The sequence below is a fragment of the Podarcis pityusensis genome, assembly GCF_964106645.2.
Source record: "Podarcis pityusensis genome assembly, chromosome: 1".
Lineage (NCBI taxonomy): Eukaryota > Metazoa > Chordata > Lepidosauria > Squamata > Lacertidae > Podarcis > Podarcis pityusensis.
The window spans coordinates 69,606,182-69,630,124 of NC_138028.1; the positions used below are offsets into that span (position 1 = coordinate 69,606,182).

At 40.4% G+C, this 23,943-nt stretch overlaps 1 protein-coding gene across 6 annotated transcripts in view; it reads right to left on the bottom strand.

Moving 5' to 3' along the window:
* ZNF143 (zinc finger protein 143) overlaps positions 1 to 23,943 on the bottom strand; it is a 28,472-nt gene that overhangs the window by 975 nt on the left and 3,554 nt on the right. For 2 of the 6 annotated variants that reach the window (XM_081013229.1, XM_081013233.1), the window contains exons 2-15: positions 21,332 to 21,450; positions 20,973 to 21,065; positions 19,597 to 19,680; positions 19,293 to 19,379; positions 17,847 to 18,043; positions 16,879 to 16,953; positions 14,744 to 14,863; positions 13,578 to 13,653; positions 12,410 to 12,535; positions 9,067 to 9,246; positions 3,277 to 3,504; positions 1,852 to 2,000; positions 923 to 1,084; positions 278 to 424 (exon numbers count right to left, since the gene is read on the bottom strand). In XM_081013229.1, coding sequence (XP_080869355.1) covers positions 278 to 424; positions 923 to 1,084; positions 1,852 to 2,000; positions 3,277 to 3,504; positions 9,067 to 9,246; positions 12,410 to 12,535; positions 13,578 to 13,653; positions 14,744 to 14,863; positions 16,879 to 16,953; positions 17,847 to 18,043; positions 19,293 to 19,379; positions 19,597 to 19,680; positions 20,973 to 21,065; positions 21,332 to 21,443 — 1,836 coding nt within the window. In that variant the 5' untranslated portion in view covers positions 21,444 to 21,450. Of the gene's footprint in view, positions 1 to 277; positions 425 to 922; positions 1,085 to 1,851; positions 2,001 to 3,276; positions 3,505 to 9,066; positions 9,247 to 12,409; positions 12,536 to 13,577; positions 13,654 to 14,743; positions 14,864 to 16,878; positions 16,954 to 17,846; positions 18,044 to 19,292; positions 19,380 to 19,596; positions 19,681 to 20,972; positions 21,066 to 21,331; positions 21,451 to 22,827; positions 22,957 to 23,278; positions 23,579 to 23,800; positions 23,822 to 23,943 lie in introns of those variants that run through there. The other 4 variants (XM_081013230.1, XM_081013232.1, XM_081013231.1 and 1 more) reach the window with 4 other exon arrangements.

The window sequence follows — 23,943 nt, forward strand, 5'->3', positions numbered from 1 at the left end:
CCCCCCCCCTCCATTTTAGTGTGGTGCTTTGAAGTCCTGATTCTGGGACTTCAAAGTGCTAATTCATCTGACGTCACAATGATTTCATTGTGACATCAGGTGACTGACAGGCGGGCAGCCCCACCTACCAGTTAAATTTGGCTGGGAAGGCCAATCCTGATAAGGATCTGGATGATGCAAAAAATGTTCCCCGCCTCTGCCGTAGATTGTAAAGCATAGGGACAAAATAAATAAATCTGTATTAAAAGTAACTATCTGAAGTTTATTCCATACTTACCTGCACTGCAATTTGTGTTCCATTGGATGTTGCCAGCAATGTAACAGGTCTAGAATCTGCAGTTACTAAATGATGCCCATGTTGCTGATGTCCAATTTCTGGTGAAGCACTATGGAATGCTGCTAAATCTTGAGCCACAATGGCAACCTTTGAAATAAAAATACAAAATTTGCTAAACATTGGAATATAAAAAATGATTACTCCTTTAAATGCTCTCTTGCAAAGTGCCTCTCATTCTTAATATTCTTTAAGAAGTAGATCGGGCTTATCTGAATAATTGTTTAAAAACCCCTGTATATGTGGCATGATTTAATCACACATGGACAAACTGAACAAGCTCCAGTTAAGCCTTGGGCTTGCACCCCACCCCCCTACCTTAAGGGTTGGGAGGTGGACTTCTGCTGAGTTTTGTTTCACTAATGCAATCCAGGCTTAGTGTTATGTTCAAACCAAGAATCCAGGTTTAAAATGAACTTTGGCTAGTTTAATGAAGTTGGCTTATAATGAGGCTGAGCATGCTTATTTGCTTGGGTTCATTCAAGTTTGTCCATGTAATGCTAAGTAGCATTTCACGGAGTACTTAATACTTAGCAGAATTTTCATATATACAAATACATTCTTACATATATTTAGTAGCAATATTACCTGCTGTCCTTCAGTGCCCTCTGCTGTGACCATTGCAACGGAATGTGTTCCCGCAGAAGAAATAACTGCATCATGGGCAGGGACTGTGATTGTGGTGCCATCTTGTGTTACCATAGTGATAGTATTTCCAATGGCCTGCATGTCAGCCTGAGATATGTTAACCTTAAATAAAACATAATTGTTGAATTAAACGGAAAGAATTACATTTGAGTTACAGACCTTAATCATACAGTATTGTGCATTTTTAGCAAGCAACATGTTAACCTGTCCAGGTAGCATTGAAGATAAACACCACCAAGTTTAAACAAGCTAAGTAGAAGTTAAAGCATTAAAAAAAAAAAAAGAATTTAAGCTTCCATAGTAACTTTACTAAACTCTCTACATCATATTGTTCAATGACCATACTACGTTTTTTCTATTACAATGGTCCCACGTTTATTTGTTTGCTCAACGTGTCAGATGTTAATTACAAAATTAAAATAAATCTTAATATCTTCTGCCCACTCATAAACTGTCCAAAGGTTAAAGAAGAGGAAAAATGGAAACTAGATTCTTGGGGCATTTTCTGCTGCATCAAAAACAATAGTTTTCTCCCCTTTTCTTCAGTCCTACGTGTTTGACTGGAGCCTGTCCTAATGGTAGAAGTCAATAAGTAGGGACAAAATTTATTTCTGCAACTTGTAACTACTAGAGATACTCACTCTAGCTTTCTGTCAAATAATGTCAGTAATTAGTGCTTACGATATTACTACGTCAGAATAAGTTGTATGCCTGATGCTTTAAAATAGAACCAACATAATACCAATTGAGTTTTATATAGGGATTTTAATATTTGTAAGCATAATCAAATGGGATGACTAAATGGAAACATCTCCTCCATTTTTGAAAGCCATTTTGTAGGGATAGCATTAATATGCTAAAATACTCACATGCTGAGTTCCATCTTGGGAAATAAGGGCCACTTGCTGACCCAGTCCTGTTTGAGTCACTGTAGCAACCTGTGCAGAAACGACATCCTCTCCTTCTACACCTGTTACATAAGTTATCTGAGAACCTTTGAGAACATCTTCACCTTGACCTGTTTAATTAAAAAAAAGATGGGCTTAGTTCATATGCAATCTACAGTAAAAATGAAATGAAGAATTATGCCAGCTATCCTTTGTGACTGGCATTCATATCATGTTTGCATAGGTTATAATCTAAAAGAAAGAAACACTGTGATTTAGCTTTAGTTAAATATTAATCTTTGCCTGCCAGCACTGGGATACAACTATCATCAATGGTCCATTCAAAGAATTATTCATTAACTAACACACTTTCCTTCCAAGGAAAAAGAGAGACTCCATTGTGTAACAAGTGATGAAACAGTGTAGTATCTAAAGAAATGTTTAACCCCAGCTAAATATAAACTTTCATCCTAATCTCCTTTTTTGTATGTAGTAATTAGGAATCCCAGAGTTTACTTAAAAGGGCTTAAATTGTATTGTATCAGCAATAGGGCAAGGAGCCAGAGAAATGAAAGTCCCTTCCACCAGTCCAATGAGCTTGAAGACAAACTTTACAGACAAAACCAATTATGAAGCTAGACAGCAAGCAAGGGTGGCTCATAATGGAGAAAAAAGGGCAGCTTTAACTATGGTGGGAAGCAAGAGGTAGGCTCTACCCAAGATCTATATTGGGACCAATGTTATTTCATGTATTAATAAATTACCAGGAGTGAGGGTTGAGTAGTGAAATGGCTAAACTTTTAGATTAATCAAGACCAAAATTATTCCAAGTGGTGAAAACCCAAGCAGATTTAAGAACTCCAAAAACTCTCTCAAAACTGGATGAATTAGCAACTAAGTAACAATTTATGTTGCTAGCAAAGTAACAAACATCAAGACAACAAAAATATTGATGGGGCTGAACTGGCAGTGACTTTTCCTAAAAGACATCTTGGAGTTGTGGTGGACAGCTCCATGTAAGCATTAGTTTAGTATATTGAAGTAATGGCTAGTGTAACAAGGCAGAGCAGAATAGCCACACACCCATTACCGGATTTGAAATATGGGGCATTCAAAATAGAAGGCCACACAGGTCAAAGAATCTGCATCACAAGGACAAAAAGAAACACAATATGATCTAAAACCAGTTTGGTGGAAGCAGGCACTGCTTTGGAAGTACTAAATTGTCTACCACTTCACACCTCACCCAACAAACAAACAAACAAACAAACCCTTGCTGCTAAGTACAAATAAAGTTTTTTTAACTTCCTTAGTTTCAGTGCTTTAGTTCCTCCTCTGGTTAAGATGTAAAGAAGTCTTTGAAAGGTGTAACAGTTTAGGTTGCTAATATGAGATATAGTCACATACCTGGAGGTGGCTCAAAAAATGCTTCTTGCTCCTCCTCTATTGGCTCTGTGTCATTGTGTGCTGTCCGCTTGTGCATCGCAAGCGTGGAAATCTGCTTGTAGGTTTTCCCACAGTGATTACAGTTATATGGTTTGGAATGTGTATGTACAACATGATGTTTATATAAACTGGAATACTCTGTAAAACGTTTATCACAGCCAGGGACTGTACATACATACGGCTTCTCCCCTAGAAAGAAAGATGACAAAAGTAGTGAGGAGAACAGAATATGCTGTTTTAGAAAGATTTTAGAAAATCTTGCAACTATCCTAACAATGGCATAAAAATGTGATATTTCATTAGAGAACCTCTAATTCAACAGAGAAATTAGGAACCACAGCATAGCTCAGTTTGATGATTATTTATACCAAATAAACTTTGGTGACTGTCTTTGTCTTTAGAATTTGTCTTTAGATTCAGTATGGAATGTGAAAAAGGCATTGACAAGTAAAAGTTACTCTGCACTGCAACACTTTTAATTTTTGTATCACTGATACTTACCGTATTTTTCGCTCTATAGGATGCACCGGACAATAGGACGCACCTTGTTTTAGAGGGGGGGGAAACAAGAAAAAAAATTTCTCCCCCTCTCTGCCCAGCGCCCCTTCAGCGAAGCGGCAGGAGGCGCTGCGCAGAGAGGGGGAGAATTTTCCCCCTCTTGTTTTCCCCCTCTAAAACAAGGTGCCGTTTAAGGTGCGTTCAGTCGCCTTCAGGTGGCTACCTTGGAAGCCTGAAGAGCAAGAGGGGTCGGTGCCCACCGACCCCTCTCGCTCTCCAGGCTTCAGGTTCCTTTCTTTTTTTTTTTAAATGATATTTATTGAGAATTTGAAGATTACAAAAAAAAACAAAGAAGAAAAGAAGAAAAAAACAGATAACAATTAAACAATACAAATCGATAAAAGTCAAAATCAAAAAGCAAAAGCAAAACACATAACACATCAAAATCAAAAAGCAGAAATAAACAAAAAAAATTAAAAGCAGATCCAGTATTCTCAAATCCTTAACTGTCATTACCTTATTTCATCGACCTCCTCACACCTCCCTTTTTTGTATTCTAGTTGTTAATTATCTCAGCAAATCCTTTCCATTTTTCATAATATTCTGTCATTAAATTACCTTAATCTATTTTAGCCTTATCTTACCATAAAAAACCCTAGAACTTAAAACTTAAATCTTATTTATACCAATTTCTCATAACCATAGCATATTCTTACATAGTTCTTTTTAACATTTCTGCTAAAGACAAATAATTTCGTTCCAACATTTTTCTAATACTCATTAATTTTACAAAACATTCCTAAATAGAATTTTTGAAACTTTCTTCCAATCTTCATCCAACGTCTCTTCCTCCTGGTCTCGGGTTTTGTCAGTCCTTTCTATCCCATCCATCTAGTTCATTAACCTGGTAACCTTATGTCCGAGGCCCTTAAGTCTCTTCCACGTCCCTTCCGCAGATCTTCTTCATATTTATACCTGTACTTTACTTTGTCTTCTGCTCCTTTCACTCGTGGAGACTCCAGCTTGACAATATTTTAGTCCCTTCTCGACAGATCAGCCCCTTTTCCATAGTCCACACTGAACTCCATGTGGTATTTAAAAGCATGTTTCAAGGTCCCTCCAAGGTTGAGGACCTCCACAACTCTAAACTCCTCCCGGCCCAACGCCAGATTTGAAAATTCAAAACATCCCTGCATAGGGGGGTCTATCCAGCCCCCCATCTCCAAGCCGAACAAGACTCTATCTCTCCAAATCTGGCTTTTTCCAGGTTCATTTGTCAGATCCAACAACTCATGTTCCTGCTGGGCCACAGTTCCCTCCATCTCTGCCTCCCGAGGTCCAGCCACAACCTCCTCCCTCATCTGATCTGTCAGAGCACACTCCTGAATTGATTCCTGAGTGGGTTCTATATAGATACCCACTACCTGTCCAAAATTTCTGATCGCATTAGTCATCAAATCCGTCTTCTCATGTAACTGTTCCAATAAAGCACTTGTTTTGCAGAAAGCACGCACCAGAGCCTCCGAGTACATTGTTGTGCAAGGTCAAAGTCTGATCCCACGATCTTAATCTATTGCAGCTGCAAAGCTCCCCAGTTCAGATTAATAACAGTTTCACAAGCTCCCTCTAGGGGAAGAACTTCTATGTGTATCCATCTCTCTCTCTCTCTTTTTTTTAAAGCAGATCTAACAACAAAGTTTCCTTTTTCAGATATTTTGTCAATATTTTGTTCCTTTTAACTGCGAAGGAGAACAATGGAATCACTATGTTTCTCTTCTTTTAACTATCTGTCAAAAACGTTTGTCTATAGTCAATGAACTTCCCGAAAACGTCTGTCCTGACACCCCGCTCCCAGGTTCAAGACGGTGGAAAATTGCTTTTCTTTACACTCTCTTCTGCAGGTTTAAACAGTCCAGAAAAAATCCCCCCTCTTCTCCTGCTTCCAAAGGGGGTTCAGTAATTTTAAATGATGAAAGTTGATCCTTTACAAACGATTTTCTAAACTCTTGCCATGTCTTTGCTTTAATCTTTCTACAAAAAGCGGAAGGCTGACTTCCTGTTTAGACCTTCCCGCTTCAGTGCCAAATTAAAAGGAATTTCTTAGTCCAATTTTCCGTTCTACTCACGGGTCATTGTTTAGAGTCCAATTGTCCAAATTTAACCTACTCACGGGTAGTTGTTTTTGTAGCCAGATTGTCACAGGAAAAAGGTAGCGCTCTCCGGTAACGGCTGTGCGGCTTCGCTCCACGGAAGAAGCAGTTGACTCTCAGCACCGCGCCGCTTGCCCCGCTTCGCTCCGGAGCCCGTAATTGGGTTCCTTTACAAATTGGGGGGGGGCGCGAAAGGTGACCGCCGAGTCCCACGGTCACAGGCTTCACCCGCCTGTGATTTTTTAAAGGGTCCCCGCTTCGCCGTAGCAGAACAGACCCGATTTCCGTAGAGCCAGTCCCTCCGGATCAGAGGGAGTCCGTCATTACCGATGACGCCACCCCGGAAGTCAGGCTTCAGGTTCCTTTCGACCTGCTCTTTGGGGCTGGCAGGGGGAAGCCCACCACCAGCCCCAAAGAGCAGGTCGGGGAGCGGGGAAAGGTGCGTAGCGGAGAGGCTCCTGCCATAGTCGCGCGTCACCTCTCCAGCTGGGAGAGGTTCGCGGGGCTATGGCTTCTTTAGCCCCGTGCTCACTCTCCCGGCTGGAGAGGTGGCGCGCAGCAGAGAGGCTCCTGCCATAGCCATGCGTCACCTCTCCAGCTGGGAGAGGGTCGCGGGGGGCTGCTTTAGCCCCCCGTGCGCGCTCTCCAGGCTGGAGAGGTGACACGCGGCTATAGAGGCTCCTGCCATAGCCGCCCGTCACCTCTCCAGCCGGGAGAGGGTCCTAGGGGGCTTGTTTAGCCGTGCGCGCCCTCTCCCGGCTGGAGAGGTGACGAGGGGCAATAGAGGCTCCTGCCATAGCCGCCCGTCACCTCTCCAGCCGGGAGAGGGTCCCGGGGGGCTTCTTTAGCCCCGCGACCCTCTCCCAGCTGGAGAGGTGAGGCGCAGCTATAGAGGCTCCTGCCATAGCCGCCCGTCACCTCTCCAGCCGGGAGAGGGTCGCGGGGCTATGGCTTCTTCGCTCCATAGGACGCACACACATTTCCCCTTCATTTTTGAAGGGGAAAAAGTGCGTCCTATAGAGCGAAAAATACAGTATATTAAAAATGACAGTGGTCCAAATGCTTTTGCATATGGGAACAGGAAGTAGTTCCTATACTTGCAATCTGTATGTTGGTATTCTGGCAAATCTTTCTCCCTCTACTGGAAATATTATATTCATATTTATTAGACGGTGCAGCCAAAGATTTGGCAGGGTATTTCAAATCAGTATTTGAACTTCTGCCTCTTACCATTTTCATTTCAAGGATTGTCACTTCTATCACTTCTATTTCCAACCCCTTGCAGACTTCTAATTCTGCTATTTTCTCTAGAGCAGACAGCCTCGGTCCAGTATACCTGAAGGAGCATCTCCATCCCCATCGTTCCGCCCGGACACTGAGGTCCAGCGCTGAGGGCCTTCTGGCGGTTCCCTCGCTGCGAGAAGCCAAGTTACAGGGAACCAGGCTGAGGGCCTTCTCGGTAGTGGCACCCGCCCTGTGAAACGCCCTCCCACCAGATGTCAAAGAGAAAAACAACTACCAGACTTTTAGAAGACATCTGAAGGCAGCCCTGTGTAGGGAAGCTTTTAATGTTTAATAGACTATTGTATTTTAATATTCTGTTGGAAGCCGCCCAGAGTGGCTGGGGAAACCCAGCCAGATGGGCAGGGTATAAATAATAAATTTATTATCATCATCATCATCATCTTCTAACCTTGCTTTCCTACACTCTGGCTACTCTGTCTCTTCTTTCCTAACCTTCTGTTTGCCTTACCACACTACAGGATCAGAAAAGGACAGCCAGTGGCAAACAGCACCCCTTAAATCACAGCAACTCAGCTAATGGCAGCCGGAAGCAGCTTTCTTACAGCCCCGCCCCTTCTATACAATCAGGCAGCTGGACTATTCATTATCAGAGATGCTTTCTCTGTTACAAAATATCCTTAGCACATGACAATGCATCTAATTGCCAAACACTGTTCTGTTTATTAGATCTGCAAGTCTGTTATATGGGATGTGTGCACAATTTAAAATGTTATTGTTCCTTTAACTGAAAAGGACACACACGCAAAATAACCTCTGTCTCTACTGCCACCTCCACTCACAATATTTGAGAAATATAAAGATTATTGAATGCCAAATATGTAAAAGAATGTACTTGAGCTATGGAATTAGAAGAACAATTGTGGGCTCATCATAACAAGAAATGGGACCAAACTACTTGCTATGTTAATCATACAATTTTAAAAGTATTTTTGGTCTCCCTCCCTCTCTATTGACATGTGGGAAGGAGGGTTATTTTTCAGTAAACAGTAGGGTTGTGTGCCAGCTCTGGACAAATCCCAGATCCCAAACTGAATCAGGCCAATCAAGGGCTTGTCCCAAGTTGGTTTAGACAGCTATCAAAAGGGGTGGTGGTGGTTGGGTGACTGCATGTTTCACCAGGGTTTTAAACGCGGTTGGTGGTGAAAAGGAGACAAAGGCAGAGACTCTGGTCTGTCCTTCTACCCCTATCTCCTTATGCCAAACACATGTTTATACAGGGATTTTTGTATTTTTAAAACTAATTAAACTCAGGGCTATACAAGCCCCTCTCCTGAATTCGGTTTGGGACCTGGTTCAGGGCTGCCCTATGTCAGATCAGGTCTAATCCAAGGTGCCAAACTATGTCATTAACTGGATTGGGGTGAGGCGAAAACCATCCCTTTGGAGAAAACAGCAACTTTGAAGATTTTTGTTGGGAAACCAGTAGGGGGAGCAAAGGATGAAAGCCCCATTCCCACCTGTGTGGCTGAGTTTTCTCAAGAAACGAAGTGGCCAGTGCTAAAGAAACTTTTGAAACTGTCTGCTTAACATTACATGCAATTTCAACCTATGTGAATTCTATTTTTTATAAAATTTCTCGCCTGTCCTTCGCTATAATGTTCCAGGATGCGTTACACTATAATAATACAATTAAAACAGTTTATACAATCAAAAATATTCCAAGCAAAAGCAGCACAGTATAGGTTGAACAAAACAGAATAGGTCCCACACAGAATAAATAGATACATTTTCAAAACTATAACTGGAAGTCTTTGTCACATCTAAAATTATTATAAGAAAAATTCTATTTTTCAGATACCTGTATGTATTCTCACATGATTCTTGTAATTAGTTGCACTGGCAAATGCTCTTCCACATCCTGGCTCTGTACAATAATAGGGTCTTTCCCCTGTGTGTGTCCTGATGTGAACCTTTCTTATGTTCGATGTTGTGAATGACCTACCGCATCCTTCAAAGGGGCACTTGAAAGGTCTTTCACCTAGGAAAACAAAAATAGAAATTGGCTAATCAGTACACTTACTTTAAAGCATCTTACGACTCCCTCACTTCAGTTATATGTAAAAACTGGTACTGAGTTATATGTTAAAAAATTCATAGTAAGTTTGTTACTAAGCAGCACCTCCAATCTTCTCTTCTTTTGTCTATTTTTATTATGAGCTATACGTTTTGGCTGAGATTTAGGTGAATATCTGTTTCTAATGCCTGATTTGTAACTATATTTATACCAAAACATACTTTTTAAACTTGGGGAAGCTTAAGTTTGCAGGGTCAGAACCATAAACAGTTGAAGCAACAGGGGAGGAATTTCAGGGTGTGCTACTGTTTGCTTCTGCATCATTACTCTCACTCGACACGCAAAGGGTAGGAACCCACTAGAAGCTGCTGAGTGTATGTATTTGCAACAGCCCATCAACATCATTATTCAGATTGTGAATGCATAATATATAATTCATAAAAACAATCAAAAGGTAATTTTGGTACTCAACAAAACATTTTGAAAAGGGCAGTTGGGATACCCTCAAGGCAAAACATTTTGTATATATTATGCAACGCAGGGAGCTCTTTAACAAACGCTGGCATTTCTGCCTTTCAGTTTGCTAGTTATATAGGAAACTACATTCTTCAGATACAAACCACAATCCAGAGTGCTAATTCAGGGAGTTTATGGGACTGTGCACCCCCAGACAAATAATCGATTCCCGCCCCCCCTTCTGCCACACTCCACCACAATGTCTGAATATCCCCAAGGCTTCAAAAGTGTTTCGTCATGGAGTATAGAGAGCTGCTGCTTGAGAAAGAAAAGGTCAAAGAGACTCATTTTGCTAGCTTTAGGGTTCTCTGGATTGTGGCTGGAATTTATGAAGTAAAGTTTTAGTTATTCACCTGTAAGTATACCACTAGACATGTTCAAATGTCTAGTATCAAATTCACCTATGAAGTAATTCTAAAAATAAAAATGCATCTGTTCCCTACTGTTTAACTTACACACAACTATCTTAAATATGGCTATACTGATCAATATTAAAAACCCTTCAATGAATGTTATATTGCTGGCGTACCCTCATGCTGATGTGCTGTATTTTCTCATGTGCTTTTGCTAAGAACTGTCGAATCTCTGTATACTTTCATGCCACAGAGAGAAGCCTAAGAGGGATGGGTGAAAGCACAATTTTTATAATTCAATGTATTACTGAGATATTTATCTAATACCCCATCACTATTATACAACACTGGAAGCTAAAAAACCTTCAAGGGTAACTATTCAGAAAGGTAACTATTAGCTTTTTGGTAGGGGGGGAAAAACACCCTCTGCACATCACTCCTTAGTATGTTTTGTCAGTTTTCTGCCAAACAGATGTATGAGATTTTAAGTGTACATGCTATAGTGTTATGTTGCCATAGCTTCTGTAATCCTTACTTAATGCTGTGTATCAAATTACAGGCAGAAAACAAGTGAAACAGACTTAGATCCGCCCAGCAACACCCTTTCCAGTTTTAAACATAAGGAATGGAACGTCCAGAAGAATGTCACACAACCGGTTTATAAATCCTGCCGTTGATATTTATCACTTTTTTCAGAAAGCAAGTAGCTGGGTTATGGTTACTTTAGAGGTGGGGAACCTAGGATTCTCCAAATGTTGTTGGGCTCAAACTCCCACCATCAGTCCCAGTCAGCACAGCCAACCGTCAGGAATGATGGGAGTTGCATTACAACATCTGTAGAGCAGATGGGAGGGGGAGGTTGCCTGGGGACATGATGTCACCACAGGAAAAAATGCCCCCTTTTACACAAGGCTTGGGGGAAGAAGGGAGGGGCCAGAACTACATGCAGGGCTGGTTGAGAGAGGCTACAGTGGTACCTCGGGTTAAGAACTTAATTCGTTCCGGAGGTTTGTTCTTAACTTGAAACTGTTCTTAACCTGAGGTACCACTTTAGCTAATGGGGTCTCCTGCTGCTGCCGTGCCACCGTGGTGCAATTTCTGTTCTCATCCTGAAGCAAAGTTCTTAACCCGAGGTACTATTTCTGGGTTAGTGGAGTCTGTAACCTGAAGCGTCTGTAACCCGAGGTACCACTGTGTATGCAAAGACTGGCTTCTGCTCTGGACTAAAGCTTGCAACAAGAGACACTCTTGGGATGTAATGTTCTGCACTCCCTCCTCCATCAAAGCTCAGGTATAAATATGTGTAAATAAACTTAAAGATACTACAGTCTCTAGCATGCCTCATTCCAAAGGTACACAAACCCTGGTTAAGTGCCAGGACCTCTGCAATCTTGTGCACTGCTCAGCAGAGACTGTATGAGCAACTTTGTCCTACGGTCAGCAAAATAGAGTAAAGTTTTAGATTCAAGAATACATGCCATTTCACACATTATGTTTTTATAGTTACCGTATTTTCGTCCTATAGGACACACCATCCCATAGGACGCACCTAGGTTTTTTGGGGGGAAATAAAGAACAAAAATTTTATTCCCCCCCCAGCCGCGGGAACTCCCGCAGGGCTCTCTAAGCTGCGGATACCTGCCCGGAGCGCGGAGCGCTCTGCTTGAACGCGCCCCGCGCTCAGGGCAGCAGGCTGCTATCCGCAGCCTAGAGAGCCCTGCGGGAACTCCCGCGGGCTCCCCAGGCTTGCTGATAGCTTCCTGAAGCCTGGAGAGCGAGAGGGGTCGGTGCGCACTGACCCCTCTCGCTCTCCAAGCTTCAGTGAAAGCCTGCATTCGCCCCATAGGACGCACACAGATTTCCCCTTCATTTTTGGAGGGGAAAAAGTGCGTCCTATAGGGCGAAAAATATGGTACTTATGAGACAGAAAGTTCAGTTGCTGCAAAATGCAGCAGCTAGATTTTTAACCAAAACTATCTATACAGAGCACATTTTGCTAGTGTCAGAACAGCTACAGAAATATCAGTATTTTTGTTCAATATTTTGTGTAAAGAGTGAAGGAGTTGTAATTTCAAAATATTGAAGGCTTCAAAATAGATTGTTAGACCAGTTAAGAGCTCAACAGAGAGCATGCTTACCATGACTGCAGAAGTCAAACTGTGATCAATAAGTTAGATTCATAAAAACCCTCCATTTTCTATACATGAACTGTTATTATCAGAATAATAGACAATGGCTACAATAAATATGCCATGTACCTGTGTGTGTTCTGATGTGCTTCTGTAGGTCTCCTGAAGTCTTGAAGGACTTAGTACAGTTTTCTTCTGAACACCGATATGGCTTCTCTCCAGTGTGGGTTCGGACATGGCTTTTTAATCCATAACCTTGAAAAATACAATATAAATAATGTTTTAAAATCTAAGACTATCTGGATGATCATAACCATCTTGTCTCAAATTTTAAACATCTTTAATTCTACACAGACTTTATTTTCCATTGATCTCCATGTTTTATATCTATTTATTTCACACTAGCAAAATGGAAGACATGTGTTTGCAATTCAGAAACGGTCACTTTATCACTTCTTTTCTTGCATTATCAAATGGAAAATTCTGTCAATTATGGGTAATGTAAACAAATTTTTGTTCTGGGTTTGGTACAGATGTGTGGAACCAGCGCTTTACTTTTTTACCCTTCCCTCCAAGGACCAGATTGGTACCTAATTCACACATTTCAACGTCCTGTGTAAAGCAATTCTTACAAGAGCTCCATTCTGACCAGTCTCCTAGACCATATTTCTTATCTTAATCAATGGGCAAGCAGATAAATGGAGGGAGTAGAACATGATCTGTGCCACAGTTTAAAGGTCTGAAGGGCAGCAGAAAGAGAGTCTTTGGGGAGAAAAGTTACAAAAGTTACATCATTGCTCTGGACCAACAGAGCTCCTTTAGCTCAGTGGTGTTGCTTTTTCTTCCCAAGGACTCTTCTCTGCTGTCTTAAGTCCTACAGGCAAACTGCTTCAGAATATAAATTTTACTGTAGTATTAATTAGTGGTTAATCATCCCCTTAAAGTCGAATGGCTTTATATCTAGAAAACTTCATAATCTATTTTTATGTTGTTTTCCTCTATGAAGACCTGTATCATTGAAATACCTCCTTCTCCTTTTGAATGATAAACTATTTTAAAAGTTAAATGCTTAACCTAGTCTTCATAACACATATATTTACTCAATCACAAAACCTATTGTATATCTAAAAGTCCCCAAAATAAGCAGGTATGTCTTCTTAACTAAACATGTGCAATTTCTTCTAGTATTCTTTTCATTCATGCAAAAAGTCATCAGTCGATCTATAAGAAAGCTAGTCACAAGTTCTCATTTAAAAAAATTAAAGGTGGGGGGCATGAAGGAATCCCACAACCCTACCTGTTGCAAATGCTTTTCCACAACCTGGATGGTCACATTGATATGGTCTGTCTCCCGTGTGTGACCTTTCATGTACCTGTTGAAAAAGGCCAATCATTTCAGGCTGTGGTATGCATTTTTCAATATAAGTTTTCACTGCTCCATAACTGGGGCCCTATGAGGCAGTCATCTCAAAGAGTCCTTATAGACATATAATCAGCCCACAAAAGCTTTTGCTCCAGCAGAGAAATCCTGTTGGTGGTGATGGTGGGCAAGTGACCGTTTGCCGGTTCCCTCCTTCCCCTTGCCACCTCCCATAATGCTCCACACAGAGCCCCAACCCTACACAACAGTGTGGGAGGTGACACTAGAGGCTGCAGAGGGAAGGAGGAATCACCAAAAGTCAGAGGGACTTTCCCCTGAGTAGAAGTCTGCTCAGGAGACATGAGCAAAGTGTATATTCAATCTTATTTGTACAGAGCGGTGGGAGGCCACAGCAGAAATCTAGTTGGTTATGCCTGACAACAGGAATTAGCTATGCCAGACCTATGTCCCCTGTGCAAGTTGGTTGCTATCTGAAAAACACAGAAGTACTGTGTATGAAAGAATGCTTGGAAGGCACTTGGTGGTTTTTAAAAATAGGGACAATCATAACAATGTTGTGGTCAAAATATTTAGAAGGAAAGATAGCTCCCTCTGCCCCCAAATCAAGAAAACATCTTCCTCTACAGAACTAGCAAAAAAGCTCTATGCCTTAAATATACATTGTGAGGCACCAGGTTTAAAATATTCACATTATTTTGTTTGCAAGTTACCAGCTGAAGGAGCAAACAAAATCAGAAGCTCTATCACAACACACAACTCCTTTAAAACTATCAGCAATTCAAAATTATTCCATTTGGACCACAGCCCCATTACCCAGAGCAGCTAGAGACATAAAGAGTCTCAGTCAGAAACACAGATACAAATACACAATTATTGTGCTTTATATAATCATCTGTCAAATACGGTCACAAATGGAGAAAACAATGAAAACTGCGCCACTTAACATGTCAGTGGTATAAGTGGTATTAGGGACACAAATTCAGACTGCAACCTGGCCAATTGATATACAATTGCATGACTTTATGGCCAGCATTATATTGCCAAAAACAATTGGAAAGCTTTGATACTATTTCAGTGAATACCTTAAGATGATGAGCAGTGGTGTACAGTTTTCCACATCCATCATAGTCGCACCGAAAAGCCTTGTCTCCACTTGACTGTGATTTACTTGTCACTCTTGTGCTATGGCTTTGCAAGACAATCTAAGATGAAAGAAATGATATCATGAACATTTCAGACATATATTGAAACATCAAACTTTCTATGAAATGTGGATATCTGCGTTTCCCAAGTGATTTAATTGCTAAATTCTAAAACAATTAGCTGTGTATAGGGGTGCACTGCTATGAGCTCCTTGAAATGTTGAAAAAATCCCAGGAATTATATTAAAAGATCTGTAGCATGGCATATCACCAGCTCTTCAGGGAAATTTGCTTATAACCATACTATAAATCCTTTGTCAATTTAACTCATGTACCTACATTCTTCTCTCAAGCAATGTTGAGATAGTGTGAGGGCTAAGATTAACGTAAGAACATAACATCAGATGAGCCTACTGGATGAGGCCAATTGCCCAGCTTCCTGTTTTCACAGTGGCCACACAAGATGCCTGTAGGAATCTCTGAAGCAGGCCCAGAGCACAAGAGCCCTCTTCCCTCCTGTGGTTTCCAGCAACTGGTATTTAGAAGCATTACACAACTGTATTGACAACTGCATCCAAGGCTTCTCTGTTGCACCACCCTGGAGTTGACACAGCAACGCCCCCACCCAAAAGACCCCCATTTCAGCCCTGATCAGGGTATGGCAGGGTCTGTTGTATACAGCAGATCATCCCCTGGCAGGGCAAGAATTGCTCTGAAAAGTGATCGTCTGATTTGTATTTCTTCTGTTGTGAAATGGTACCAGGTGCCTATGGGCAGAAGAGTGGGGTATAAATAAAAACCTTGCATATTCTTGCATTCTATATTTAGATTTGTTTTTAACTGTCAAGAGAATGTGTGTTTGCTTGACTACAAATATATCGGTACCTTTCTTTCATAGAAACAGAATTATTTCCAAAGAGAGAAAGAGCACATCCAGGTGTGCATCTAATAATGGAAGTATAGGGTACTGCTGTTATAAGCAAGGTACAGTAATTACTGTAATTACTCATAACTTATAATACTTCAAACACTTTCACCTACTTTAATTAACACTCATTTAGTTTCCTCACTACTTAGTTTTGACATAACTTTGGCAATGAAACTTCTCTCTCCAAATAAATACCTCTTCTGAACAATCCTATGCTGGTTTATTTGGAAGTAAGTTCCACAAACAGGGTAATGGTAACCCCCGAGCCACAGTGCTAGAGAGGGTTAGGATGAGGCAGAATTGTCTCTCTGAAAGGCCCCATTGGTGGTGGTGCTCAGCCATTGTAGAGATCCCCATTGTGCCTGCTGAAAGCCCAGCAGAATAGCCACCCTGCCCCACCTGTGCTGGCCAGCTCAAGCTGTACTAAACCCAGCATTGCAGATTAAGTTGATAATATATCAAAAGGCACAAGTGAAAAATTAGAACTGTGGGGCCAAGTCTACCCCTATAATTTTTGTGTTAGACAAAGCTTTTGGAATGTGATACCAAAGCAAGTTATTTTTAATGTTAAACTGAAGTCATTTTGAAATTTAATCATATTTTTATTTCGTTAGCACTTCAGTGGACCCCAATAGCAGATTCATAGTGTCAAAAAAAAAAAAACGATGTTGAAGGTTAGAGGTGCAGGAAGCCCATCTTATTTTGCATATGCCCAACTTATTCATAAACCAACTGGATGGAGACACCTTTTTATGAGCAGCCCTCCTGCACACAGAAGGGGCCTCAATTCAGTTAGCAGCTTCCCCAAACATTGCAGCTTAACCCATTCACTGTGGTCCCCCTATGCTGGAGAGGCTTTTCAAGGAGATGAGGGAACAGGAAAAGGTAACCTGCTGCCAATTCCTTTCCACCAATGCTTCTCAATATCCAAATGATTAAAACCCCTCTAGTTAGGTGGATTTTATTCTCTGCAAGATAGTTCAGGAGGCAGATGACTCTGGGAGGAATATACTTGATAGCATAGCCAATCTAAAATGCATTTCTTAGATACAGAAAGAGAAACATTCAAAATGAAATAAGGCAGCTTATGAAGAAGAATATTTATACCCCACGCATCAACTCAGTTCAATTATATCATAATACATACCTGCATTTTTTTATCTTGTTCATTGTCTCCTATCATCCCAGTACTACTAACATTGTCACTTCCTTCAATAGACACCTAAAATAAAGAAAAAGCAGAAATATATTTTGAAATAAAGCTATGAGATGCCGGGCACCATTTTGAATCAAAATGGTGAACCGAAACATCACTTGGGCCTCCTCTCAAGATACTGTTGCCAAACTTGGCACAAGGGTTCCCAGGGTGGGACTCATTTGTCTGGATGCCAGGGGCCATTTTAAATCAAGACAGCGGACTGAACTGTGACTCCATTCATTTTTTGGCACAGATTACACCACCACTCAAGATATCGTTGCCAAACTTGGCATGATGATTCCTGAGGTAGGGAGAGTAGTCTTTGTTGAAGCTTGGATGTCAGGCACCATTTTAAAGCAAGACGGCGGACCAAAATGTGACTTTGGCATGACTTCACCTGATTTTTGGTGTGATGGGTCCAAACTCCCAAATTACATTATCAATTTTAAAAAGACAAAAAATATTGTTTTTTTAAAAAAAATCCTGGGTAGTGCTGGGAAATCCCCACTAGTGGTCAAGGATTAGAATTACTTCCTCCTAAATGCAGTACCTCCTACTTTTCACTTTGCCTCACATGCTGCACTACTTCTCAACATTCACTAAATTAGATTTTATTACTTTCAGTCAAATACCTTCTTCACTTTTAACAGAATGTGTTACTTTTCTTCACCATCTAGATAAAGGTCTGTCATCAACTTCCATCTCTCACTAGCTTCAAAGGAATCTAATACTTTCTTCTGCCTTTAATCATCTCTCCTACTGTCTACTCTTTGATTACAGCCAACCTGCCTTTTGCTTTGCTTTGAATCAATCTGATTCTCATCCCATCCAGTGTAGTAAACATTTAGTTTGATTATATGTTCTATTAAATTTCACAGAGCAAATACCATACAAAATTAGGTGTCCTTCAAATTTACCTTGGCTGCATACTGTTCCAAAGCAGAGATGGTATCTGGATCAATAGTAGCATCTCCCGTATGAAGGCCTGCCACTGTGCCATCAGCCTGAATGGCTAAGATGGTATCTGATTGTGGAACCTGCACTGTATGGTGAATATAAGCAGTGGTACCATCTTCTAGCTGTACAGCTTGCAGGGCACTCTGGTCATAACTGTCTGAGAAATTATTTAAAGACAAGAGACAATTGTAATTAAATTGTATATAAACTGTTGAAATGTCATCAGCCCAGTTCTGTGGAACACCCTGCTACCATAGAACCGTCAGTTGAACTGACCCAAGCAGGATGATTAAGGTCTGTGTGGAGATAAACTTTAACCAAAAGTATGCTTTATGGAGACCGAGAAGCAATAAGAGCTTTAGGGAATGGCGGAGTCGCCATCTTGCCAAAGGATTTATAGCCGGGAGGAAGAACGGATTTGTATTCAGACTGCTTTCCTAGTGAATCTCCTCAGAGGTTTTGAGAATGGAGGCAGATTGGAGAAGATTAATGATGCTAAAACTGTTTTGATGTATGGAAGTGATGTTATATGGAAAACGTCTGGATATGGCTACTGGATAAAAAAAATAATATCCACGCAGGATTACAAACTGTTCTAACCAGCTTGCAGAGACTATCAGAGGTCACAAAGAGAAAGGAAAAATATATGAAAATAACAACAAGAGATGTGGAAAAATAATAAGAAAGGACTGGATAGTACTGTGAACATCATAAGGTTAGATTTGTGGACATTAAAACAGCAGTAAGAAGCAAGAAGTTGATTGGATCCCTTCGGAACTTGAAATATGGGTACCCCCAACAAAAATTTAAAATTCAGCTGTGTAATTTGGAATTTATGTAATTTGGTTTGATTTGATGTGATTGGTCAGTTAATAAAAAATTATTCTTAAAAAAAAAAAAGAACACCCTGCTACCAATGATTCAATGGGCACCTTGTACGCCAACTTTTAAATACCTGCTGAAACCTTTTCTGTTCCACCAGGCCTATGCAGGCAATTAAGAGTATATTCCTCATAATTATCTACTGATGCTTGTTTTTAATTCTTTTGCTTTTAACTTTTTATGATTTTACTGCATGGTTTTATATTGTAAACTGCTGTGATATATTTCTATGATACAGCATTATATATTTAAACCAACCAACCAACCAACAAAGAACATATAGACCACATTTTTGTGTGTATTTCTTTCAAAGGATGAACATGGTTAATCAAGTAATACTGTTTTGAAACCTCCCTTCACTTGTATGGAACAAAAGGTTTGAATATTGAAGCAGCTGACAATTTATTATATAATGTTTAAGACAATGACAAAAAATGATTCAGTTATTTGTTTATTGTTAGTTGGCAACAATGTGGAGTTGGAAATTAAACATAATAGAAATGACTATTCCAAATGCATTTTACCTTTTGAAGTGTGATGAATGAAAGCTGTAGTTCCATCCTCAAGCTGAACTGCCTGTCCATCTTCTAAACGAAGACTATCTCCTGTATCAGGAAAATAAAATTTCACTTCAATTACTTAATGCATTTATGATTTGCAAAACCAATTTTAACATTTTATCACCATTAGAAAATAAATTTGCTAAAAAGAGTAAACTTCAAAAAATAACAGTATTTTAATTTTAAAGTTACAATTAAATCATTTATTATATTGCACTCTGTCATTATGTCAACAGCTTTAAACTTGTATTCACTGTAATATACTTACTACTTTTAGACATGGGAACATGTTGAACGTAGGCAGCTGAGCCATCTTCTAGCTGAATCACCTGACCGTCCATTAATTTGCCATCTGGAATATATGCACATTAAAAATTCAAGTGACTATAACCTCAATCAAGAAAGAGTGAACCACATGCAGAAGCGATTTTCTTTTTCTTTTATTTACATTTTATAACAAACAAATTTATATAAAACAATCAACACATTCCAAAGGTCACAGCTAAAGTAGCATCTTATACAATTCAAGCAGGACAAACCTGCCCCTTAAAATACCATGGTACATTTTTACACATCTGCATCATTTCAAGGTCTTGCTTGCAGCAAACCCCTCTCATTATCCTTAGCATCCCACAGTATGTGCTAGTATTCCAGTATTTCTTGCACTATAAAAGATCCTTGTATGGCTCACCTGCACCATAGAAAGCTTTTCCTGAACACACCAGATAATAATGACTGCTGCCTTGTTTCAGGGAATGAAACATGTTCCAAGTTTTGGAGCAGGGTGATAAGGCCCATTTACTATCTTGAGTACAGGATCAGTATCCTACAATGCAACACTGTATGCATCCACTCAGAAGTATATTCCATGAAGTTCAAAGAAACTGACTTCCATGTAGGTGTGTACAGAAGTGTAGCCCAAGTCATTCTAAAGGTATGTACGTTAAGCACTTGTTTTCTACTTATTTAAAATGATTAAACAGTGAGTCCAGAGATATTTGCTTATGGAGACTTTTCTCTCTCATGCCTGTTTAGACACGGAGCAGGCATTAAGAGTCGTCTGCGACCATGAGCACAGATACAAGGGTGTTGTGTCTTTGGTATTAACAACTAATGTATTAAATGTATTCTGTATTAAAAAATGAGTACAATCCAGCTGTGCCCCTCTGATCACCGGAAGGACTTTTGACTAGTGGACACCTTGTGTTTTTATATTGTAAACTGCCCTGTGATCTTCAGATGAAGGGCAGTATAGAAATTTAATAAACAATAACAAAACTGAAAAAAGAAGGGAGGCAATTCCCCTTTCTCCTGTAGTTCCCCTGAATATCCATTCAAGTGGGATGGGGTACCTCCAGAGCAGCTTGAAATATGGCACAGGGGACTGCAGGAGGAAGGGTGAATTGGCAAAAACTGCCCCTCCCATTAGCACAGCCCTTCCCATGAGAACAAGTGCGCCAGTTGAATTTTACCTTTAGACAAAAAAATGTGTGATCTTCTGTTCAAGCCTGTATTGATATTTACATAGAAACACAATTCATCTTTGTAAGGTGATCTTGGTATGAAATGGCAAACATCTATGATATTATTTGGTTTTTGATTAAACAGCTAGTTGGTTGTAGCAATTTTAAACTCGAAGTATACCTTTAGAGTTATGTTGAATGTAGGCTGTGGACCCATCTGAGAGCGTAACTGCTTGTAAGCTTACTCCTTCCATGTTGTCCAAGTTGTCTCCATCTAACAACAAAATTCTCAGCATTACTTGATGTTCATAACACATATTTGTCCACAACGTAATGATTGTTTAATGTATACACTATAGAAAATAAATTTTAGGGTCAAGGAAAAATGGTTCAGGCATTTGCTATAGATTCCAATTATCTTATGTGATGCATTTCAAAACCCAAAATGTCATAGTATGCTTCATAAATTAATCAAGATAGCCATTTTCTTGTCCTGAATGCCACACTGATTGGCACTGGGATATTAATCCAATTACTCACCTTGCACAGCTACAGCCTCTGTTAAACAGAGTGTTACATGCTGAGCCTCCATCCCCCCTCCTGAAAATTCTGTCATTCCCTGAGAGTCTCGATTTATCTGGGCTAATAACATTGTCTACCTAAAGGAAAAAGAAAGGGAAATTTTAAAATATTAACAATGGATTCAAGACACTCAGAATTTTTTTAAAATAGTATTCCTCACACCAAGTAATATTTTTGAGGAATTTTTCATTAGAAAACATACCATTTTGCCAGTTCTTATAATTACGGTGCATACTTTGTTAGGGAGAGCATGCAGAAACTTCAAACCACAATCCTTGCTATATTGTAAGGATGTTGTGACCATTCTCACAAAAGGTCTCACAAAAGTATAGTCCTGGTTGTTGTTTTTAAGTTCTATTACTCAAAGAATGTTTTGAAGGTTCAGAGTGTAATGAGTAAATTAACAGAAGTGTTTTAAAAAACATTTTGATAATTTTTTGTGCCAGTATAACTCAGTCTAAGATTCAGTGCTGCCTTCTATTATGGTAACAATCAATGTCAATGGACACTTTGGGAGCTTCAAGGAGCACCTCAGCTGCTCCAAAGCTACCCCCATTTCAGGGTGTCCAGCACCACCACCTTGGCACCTACCACCATTGCTGCTGCACCTCTCTCTCTCTCTCAAACACACACACAAACACCCCGCCCCTTACCATCCCTGCTTTTCTGAGCTACTCAAGTGCTCCCTCTACTTGGAAAACTGCTGCAGGTGCAACTAGAGGTATGGAACCTTTTTACACGTGTGTGCACATTGCTGCTCTCCCGCCCTCCTTACCAGGGAAGTCAACTATGTTCTGCCCGTTCTGATTATTTTTTGCCCCCACAGAATGAGGCTGTTGTTTAAAAACAGCATTCTCCAGTATCAGGAAAGATATGAAAGGTGGACACACCACACTTTCTCTAACACATGCACACACAGCGTTCATGTGCACTCACCATAAACATGCAACCAGGCACAAATGCCTCTGCCTCTCTCACGCACTTGCACTCCACACCTACATCTACCCCTCTCTCACATACAGAAACCACACATACTTCTATCAAATCCCATACTCGCCACATTTAACAAATATGGCTATTCTCATTGTTCCTTCTGCCATCTTTTTTTTAACCCTTCAAGGGGAAAAGGAAGGGCATCCACACCAGGTCCACATGGCTAGCAAGAAACATAGCTGAGCAAAGCCCTGTTGATCTTTCCTCCCACCCCCACCCCCCCCGAAGAAAAGTCACACCATGCAGCGAAGGAGCCACGTGCACCATCTCCACATGGCCGGTAGGTCACAAAGCTAAGCAATGAGAGACACCCCCATTTGCCTGTACTTGTGCAGAGGAAGCCTCACACAACCACAGACCACTACAAAGAAAGAGAGAGAGAAAGAGAAAGAGAGAGAGAGAGAGAGAGAGAGAGAGAGAGAGAAGGCTTTTCTTTATTTATGCTACCCATCTTCAATTACTTTTGTTTGGATGAGTGCGCAAAGGAAGTGCATTTTTCCTTTCCCAATCTCTGCAGAGATAGAACATGCTGCTCCTGGCTCTCTGATGTGTATGTGGTGCAGTATATTGCTAGCTTTAACCTCAGAAACCTGAAATAATATAATGTAGTATTACTAGCGTACCAGGAAGTATTTAATGCCACCATACAGTGTCCTTGCTAGAGTGATCAGATCACAAAATAATTAACCTTATTTGAAATCTAATATAATAATGATGCACATAACAGAGTGCCAATGTGAGTATTTGTATATGACATTGAAGTATGGTTCAGATTTCTTAAAGAATATAATAAAGCCTGCTATTTCTAGTATGTCCCTGGTGACTTAACAGAACAAATATTAGTAAACATTGCTAATCCCCTTTGGAACAGACAATTATTTCACTTTTGAAACTGATATCCAGGCACTGTACCTTAATAAAGAAAATCCTGCCACCATTTTGAAGGCTTGGGACAGAATCCACAGAAGCAGGAGTGGAGTTCTGCTAGAACAGCATGCCCTTATCTTTTTTTCTCCTTGCCTATGCATGCCTCCAAAATCTCCTCCAGAGTCCTTGAACCTTCTTGGCAGATTTGAAGGCACAGAGGGCTGAAGGAGAGGAGCGTGAAGACCAGCTGCATGAGCAGAACAGGTCTGTGTTCTCCTTGCACAGAAACATATTTTATTCTTAACATGGTTGAGAATTACATGTTTGCTTTTTAACACAAAAGCATTTTCCTAAGTTAATAAGCTAAGCGTATTGACTTGCCTTAGGTCACCTTGTAACTTTGTGGCACATTTCTGTAATCATTTCCCACATTCCACAAAAGCCAAACTAGAGAATAGTGGTAGTTGAATCTGGCCCGATGATGCAGAAATTGGTGTCTATTTGTGTAAGATTTTGAGAGCCAGAAAGGGTGTGGGTGATGGGCACTGAACCCAGCATGCTGCTTACCTGTCTGCACGCTGAATGTACATTTCTGGGGCTCTGCTGAAGAGAAGCTGTGGGCAAGGAAAGGGTTCTGCGCTCATTATTATTATGCCCTTTGTCTATAAAATCATAAACCTCCCAACTTCCCCATTCTACACAATTGGGGT